Below are 7,779 nucleotides of genomic sequence, written 5' to 3' on the forward strand. Positions count from 1 at the left end.
ATAAAAAGTATTTGCTGTCCACGGACCCCCGTCTTGTCCTTGCGGACCCCGTCTTGTCCTTGCGGACCCTCTGTGGTCTGCGGACCACAGTTTGAAAACTGCTGGTCTAACCCATGCCAGCATGGAAAAACAGATGAAGATGGTGACGATACTGATGACATCATTGGAATCTGAAAGCTATGATTAATTCAAACAATGTGAATAGACAAGAATTATATTTCACAAAGTATTTTGAAAGGCAAAGGGTTAAAAGTAAAGAATTCTCCAAACTTTATAAATTAGAGTTACCATGTTTTTGCTTTCCTTTGTTTTTTTTTTCCTGATATTAATTTGGTTCAATTTTCAGGCTGATTCTAAGGAGCATATCTATGTCCTGGACCCTTTGCCACCACCAACTCTGCGTAACAAGGAAGAGACACCTCCTTCATCCGTTTCATCCCCTAACAGATACAGCTCTTCCTCGTTGTCGTCCCTGGAACTAAACTTTCCCGAACACCAACCACCACCTCCGCCACGCCCCATCGAATTAATCATGGAGTCACTACCCGCAACCCCACCACGAACTTCCCCGCCTCCAATCTCCACCGTACTAACACCGCCTCCACCTCCCCCACTCCTACCACCTACAGGTGCCCCTCCACCACTGCCACTAACAACACCTCCACCACTGACATCACCTCCGCCTCCACTGCTGCCTACATCACCATCACCGTCATCATCAGTGCCACAGACTCTCTCTGCAGCTGCTGCGGCAGCAGTTGTCACAACCAAACTAGCTCCAGGACAACATTTAGACACCAGCATCTCAACAGAATCCCCACCTATTCCATTACGGGAAAATAAACGCAATTTGATGAATAGAAACATTACACACCGGTTCTCCTTTTCTGATTTTGGTACAGTTCAAACTAACATTCCTTCTACGTCTCATTTGGCGGCATTACATCCTGAAATAAATAAAAGAGCTCTTCGGGTAAAATCTGAAGTTTATCACAACACACCGCCATCATATCATTCTGTGGTGTCCCGAGAGAATTCAGAAAGCAATGAAATCGTATATGTCAGCGACAGAGACAATAATTTTCAATGCAGGGAACAAAATGACAAAACATTCGGTGGGTCAAGAGACAGTATAGAAAGCGAGCATTCTTGGGAAGGAGATAACATATATGGCTATACTTGTGATGGACGTACTTTGATCCCCAATTCCAAGACCGATCTTGTTTATTCTTACCCAGCTAATTTCAAAGTTTGTGATTTTCAGAAGTATGTCATTCATAGATCTCAAGAATTAACCACTTCTGATGATAATACTTCATTTCATCAAAAGAAATATTTGAAAGATAGCGCCAGTGAAGAAACCAATGCTAATTCTGCTGTGTTACCATCTTCTACAAACTTTTTTCCAGATTCTTCACCTTTTAAATGTGCTAGTTCTCCCACGTCACCACAATCGAAAAAATATCATAAACTCTCTTCTCGGGAAATGAAAGAAATTGACTCACTGCCATGGTTTCCTGGTTTCGGTGCCAAACCAGACCAAAGCCGTCTTTCATCATCAATGTTTAATTCTTCAAGTTCTGGTGTAAGTTATGAACTTCAGTTAGAGAATGCTGAGCAAAATGCTACAAACATCATTAACAATAATGTGACGTGCACCTCATGCAAACATAGAAATTGTCTTTCTTCTGCCAATTTCCCAAAGAATGGTATTAATTCAATTGCTAAACCAGAACAAATACTTTACAATAGGGAATTCCTTTCAGAAAACCTTGATCGGTTGAGCTTAGCTCCAAATAATCAAAATTCAAGATATTCAAACAGTAATATCAGTTCAGATGACGACCTTCACATGCAAAACAGCCAACATATGCAAAACAGCCAACATATGCAAAACAGCCAACATGTGCAAAACAGCCAACATGTGCAAAATAGCCAACATGTGCAAAATAGCCAACATGTGCAAAACACGCAACATTCAGCACCGGTAGCTTTACCTCCTCAACCCCAAATCCCTGCTAAACCACCTGTAAATATTCCTCCTGCGCAAGAAGAGCCTGAAGATGTTATGCCTCCTTTACCTCCTCCTCGAATACCCAGACGTAGTGATATCTTTCCTCCACGGAGACCACCCCGTCCTAACAGCTTTGTTCCTAAATCTCGCGATCAGCAAACTGAGAACGATTTAGAAACTGCTTCTTCGGATGAAAGCTTGGACAATGCTCCTCATTTTGTTACAAATCTAGCCATGAGTCAAGTTTTACAACTCAAAGAAGAGCTCAAAAAAACAAATGGCTTGACAATTTCTGTATCTCGAACAGATATATATAACATTGCTTTCGTGGAATATGCTAAGAAAATTTGGTAAGTTCTCATTCTTTATCATCTTTCAACGTTATATTTCAAAATTCTTTCAATAATTTCCATACAAAGTGATTAAATTTATCTCAAAATTAATTCTTGTGTTTCAAATAATTCTATCTATCAATCGTTCTATCTATCTATTTGTCTGTCTAGCTATCTATCTCTCTCTCTATATATATATACATAGAGAGAGATATATAAACATACATACATAAACACAAATACAGTGCACACACACACACACATGTATAAATGTAATCATGGCGATTTTGTTTTTCTCTTTTTTACTTCCAGGGTTGCTGGCTGGAATCAAAGAGAATGCCCTAATCTTTACCATATTTTACATGTTGGGGATGAACTTCTCTGCTTGAACAAAGTCACTGTTGATTCTATATCTTGGTTAAAATCCCTTATAAAAAAATCAAACCAGTTTGATTTGGAAATAAAAAGAATACCAAAGGGTCAATTATATATAATCAAAAAAGAAGTTGAAGGACAGTCCCTTGGTATACAAAATGATTCCAAAACCGGAGAAGTGAGTAATAAGATAATTGTTTGCTTTCTTTAATTTTTGTTATTATCATTAATGTTATTTTTTTATCATTAATAAGATGGTGAGTAGAATGGTGAGCTGGCTGAATTGTTAGCATGCTGGACGAAATTGCATAGCAATATTTCATCTGTTGTTACATTCCGAGTTCAAATTCCACTGTGGGAGACTTTCCCTTTCATCCTTTCAGGGTCGATAAATTAAGTACCAGTGACACACTGGAGTTGATATAATCGACTAGTCCCCTCCCCAAAAATTTCGGGCCTTGTGCCTTTAGTAGAAAAGATTATTATTATTATATAACATGCTTCTGGCATTATGAAGAGCATCCTGTTGTAGAAACCATGCCAAAACCAGACAGTAGATATAGATGCAGTCCTCTGGCTTGTCATCTCCTGTCAAAGCATCCAACACTTGGTAGCATAGAAAGCAGGCCTTAAATGATGATGATAAAGAAGAAGAGGATGATGATGTTAGTAGGGATGCTGTCTTGAGGTTTACTGACAAGTCTATGCAGATCTCAAGAACCTTTCTCTGGATTGCACTTTTCTTCAGGTTGACAATACAAGTCTCAATTCCAATCATCATCATCATCATCATTGTTTGACATCTGCTTTCCATGCTAGCATGGGTTGGACTATTTGACTGAGAACTGGTGAACCAGAAGGCTGCATCAGGCGCCAATCTGATTTGGCAGAGTTTCTACAGCTGGATGCCCTTCCTAATGCCAACCACTCCGAGAGTGTAGTGGGTGCTTTTACGTGCCACCGGCACGAGGGCCAGTCACATGGTACTGGCAACGGCCATGCTCAAAATGGTGTTTTTTACGTGCCACCTGCATGGGAGCCAGTCCAGCGGCACTGGCAGCGACCTCGCTCGAATGATTTTCTAACGTGCCACCAGCACAAGTGCTAGAAGGTGACACTGGTAATGATTACGCTCAAATGGTGCTATTTACGGGCCACTAGCATGGAAGCCAGACAGCTGCTATGGCAATGAACACGCTCGGACAGTAGTGTTAGTGCTTCACTGGCGCAGGTGCCAGTCAACGAGTATTGTTCAATTACGATTTCGATTTCACTTGCTCCAACAGGTCTTCACAAGCAGAGTTTAGTGTTCAAAGAAGGAGAGGTTGGCATGGGTGCCAGTCGGTTCGATTACGATTTCAGATTTAAAATTTAAAATTCCAATATCCTTTAAATTTCTTAAGTAGCTGTTTGCACCAACTTTCACTGGAATAATTGTCATCTTAGTCTTCCACAACCTCTTCATCATTCTGGTTAGGTCCTGTTATTCCTTAATTTCTTGCCATTTCATATCAACTCTGTTATCTACTGGTTCTCCAGAGTCTATGATTTTACTCTGTCAGTTTATTTTGTTCACCACAATCATATCTAGTTTTCTTGCTTCAATTGTATGGCAAGACTTATTGGGGAAGGCCTTTAAAATCCTATAATTATTTTTCTCCATCATAGCCTCTGATTTCTGTCCATACCACTTTGCTTTTGTTCTGAAACCATTCTGCTGGCACCATGTCAAAAGCACTGATGCTTGTGTCATGCAAAAAACATACATTACACTCTGCAAAAGTGGTTTTGCTTAAGGAAGGGTATCCAACCATACAAACCGTACTAAAACAGATGACTGAAGCCTGGTGCAGCCCTCCAGTTTGCCAGCTCCTCTCAAGCCATCCAACCCATGCCAGCATGGAAAACAGACGTTAAATGATGGTGATGATGGTAGCACTCATCTAACATCCCAATGTGGTCTTTACTGCATTTATACACTTTTTGCTATAGAAACCACTACATGCTACTTTATTCAAGAGAGATCATATTCTGAGGTTTGGTGCTAAAAAAGTCTTCTCAAATCTCAAGAATTTATTTTTAGGATTTTTCATGAAACTGTAAGGTAGAATAAAACTAAAATGTCCCTTACCTGAAAAAACCAATAAGGGTTTGCAGCAGAAAGGGCATCTAGCTGTATAAAAAATAAATAAATGCGCCCTTTTTAAAGCCTAGCCAGGCTCATGGGCCCAGTTTCCCGGTTACAATGGCGTATGTGTTCCCCAGCTGGACGGGATGCCAGTCCATCGCAGCGTTACTCATTTTTGCCAGCTGAGTGGACTGGAACACCCTAACCACTCAACCACGTGCCTCCACATCTAGCTGTATAATGATACCTTAATAACAAGTATTCATCTGATCCATGCTAACATGAAAACCAGGCATAAAACAAACAAATTTAGCTTGGAATGTGTATGGCCATGCTGATAATCTTTGATACTTAAACCAGATATTAAAAACATCAATAAAATCACTATCAAAAATATTCATCCTTACAGCATGTTTTTCTCCAGTGCTTAATTAATCAGCTTTTATGTTATTTTCAGTCTCCAAACATTATTCGTATTTTTTTTTTCAATCATTAACATTTTATCAAAATTGTTATTGTTAGTTTTTAAACCATTGTTATTTTATATTAATAATAATAATAATAATAATAATAATAATGATAACTTCTAAGGTTACTTGTTGTAGCCTGATGTTAGGAATTTTTTTCTTTTCCAACAGTCTAATCTGTTGTGTGTATATGAATAATAATAATATCCAGGAGTTATGATAAAACCTGTGATAAAAAGAAAAATAATAATTATTATTATTGTTGTTATTATCAATATTATCATCATTACTATTATGGTTATCATTATTATTATTATTATTATTATTATTATTATTATCATTATTATATTTCTAGATTCTTTCTGTTGAACCTTCGGGCTTAGCTGGCAGACAAGGCATGCAATCAACTCCAGGTAACAAGACGAAAGATAAACTGAATCACTGGGTATTCACAGAAATTAACAGTCGACCATTAAATCTGTTTGCAAATTACACACAGGTAAGGTTCTGAAATTTATTGCCAAATTCATCAAATTTAAAATTCAGGTAGTAAATTGGTGCAGAAGTGCAGTTGTTGCTTTGTGGTTAACAAGATTGCTTTGTGTCCATTTAGTACAGAAAATTGTATATATATATATATTGTCGTCATCAACGTCATTGTTTAACATCCATTTTCCATGCTGGCATGGGTTGGACAGTTTGACTGGGGACTGGCAAGCCAGGAGGCCGCACCTGACTCCAATCTGATCTGGCAATGTTTCTACAGATGGATGTCAACCTAATGGATGCTTCCTAATGCCAACCACTTCGAGAGTGTACTGGGTACTTTTTAGGTGGCACCGGCATGTAAGCCAGTCAGACGGTACTGGCATCAGCCACGTTCTGATGGTGCTTTTTACGTGCCATTGACACAGGATCCAGTCAGGGCAAGGGAGCTGGCATCGACCACGTTTGGATGGTGTTTTTTACGTGCCATATATATGTATATATAGCATGGCTGTGTGGTAAGAAGCTTGGTTCCCAACTACATGGTTGCAGGTTCAGTCCATTGCGTGGCACCTTGGGCAAGTGTCTCAGGTCAACCAAAACCTTGTGAGTGGATTTGGCAGATGGAAACTGAATGAAGCCTGTCATGTATATAAATATATATAGTCATATATATATATTTGTGTGTGTGTCTTTGTTCCCCCTCTCCCATCGCTACTTGACAACCAGTGTTGGTGTGTTGACATCCCTGTAACTAAGCAGTTTGGCAAAAAGACCTATAGAATAAATACGAGTATTAAGAAATGAGTCCTGGGGTTGATTTGTTCAGCTAAAGCCCTTCAATGTGGTGCTCCAGCATGGCCAATGTCAAATGACTGAAACAAGTAAAAGAATAAAGGAATAAAAGAATGTATGTATGTGTCTAGAACCTTTATGCTAGTCCATGTGAAATGACTCCGAGCTAGTCTTCATGAAAGGCTTGCTTGCTGGTCCATGTAAAAAGCACCCATTTCAGTGCCCCAAGAAAACTGACCAGCACACTCTGTAAAATGGTTGGCATTAGGAAGGGCATCCAGCTGTAGAAACCATGCCAAAGCAAACTTAGCAGATCTGGTCAAACTGTCCAACCCATTCCAGCATGAAAACAGATGATAAATGACAACAAAGATGATATATATGTATGTATTGATAGACAGCGATGAGGAAATAATTTTATCATCAAACAAAGAGTGATGCTAATAATATAGCATGAACAGGATAAACTATTCAAATTTTGCAGAAAAATCTGTCTGTGGACACGTAATCACAAGGATGTGAGTTCATGTCTCCTCATGGCTGGCCATCAACAGATTTTTCTGCAAAATATGGATACTTTGTCCTATTCATGCTATATTATTAGCTTCACCCTGCGTTTGAGAAAAAATTTATTTCCTTATCTGTAGTATCTTTCAATACATCTCAACGCAAACTTTTTTGACTTTCAATATAAGCTGAATTTGTATGTATGTATACTTAAAGCTAAACATATCAAACACTAAACATAAAATTTTGATCTGTTTCTACACCTGCTGTTAAAATTTGAAGTAATTTGAACAAGAACTGGCAAAGTTATCAGACTGCAAAATGATATCAAATTTTTTGAAATACCCTGTATATATGTATATATTTTTATCTAGAGGGAGAGAGAGAGACATATATTCTTTTATTCCTTTACTGGTTTCAGTCATTTGACTGTGGCCATGCTGGAGCACTGCCTTTAGTCAAACAAATTGACCCCAGAACTTATTCTTTGTAAGCTTAGTACTTATTTTATCAGTCACTTTTGCAGGACCACAAAGTTACGGGGACGTAAGCACATCGGTTGTCAAGTGATGGTGGGGGAACAAACACAGACACACACATATATATGTGTGCGTGTGTATATATATATATATATACAACAGGCTTCTTTCAGTTTCCATCAACCAAATCTACTCA

The 7,779-nt window shown here is 38.6% G+C and overlaps 1 protein-coding gene across 4 annotated transcripts in view; it reads left to right on the plus strand.

Annotated features, from left to right (window-relative positions):
* LOC106881988 (uncharacterized) overlaps window positions 1–7,779 on the plus strand; it is a 450,650-nt gene that overhangs the window by 440,883 nt on the left and 1,988 nt on the right. For all 4 annotated transcript variants that reach the window (XM_052975660.1, XM_052975672.1, XM_052975679.1 and 1 more), the window contains 3 exons: window positions 347–2,364; window positions 2,659–2,899; window positions 5,672–5,815. In XM_052975660.1, the coding sequence (XP_052831620.1) occupies window positions 347–2,364; window positions 2,659–2,899; window positions 5,672–5,815 (2,403 nt within the window). The remainder of the gene's footprint in view (window positions 1–346; window positions 2,365–2,658; window positions 2,900–5,671; window positions 5,816–7,779) is intronic.

This window comes from Octopus bimaculoides, chromosome 2 (genome assembly GCF_001194135.2).
Source record: "Octopus bimaculoides isolate UCB-OBI-ISO-001 chromosome 2, ASM119413v2, whole genome shotgun sequence".
In the NCBI taxonomy this organism is placed as follows: Eukaryota; Metazoa; Mollusca; class Cephalopoda; order Octopoda; family Octopodidae; genus Octopus; species Octopus bimaculoides.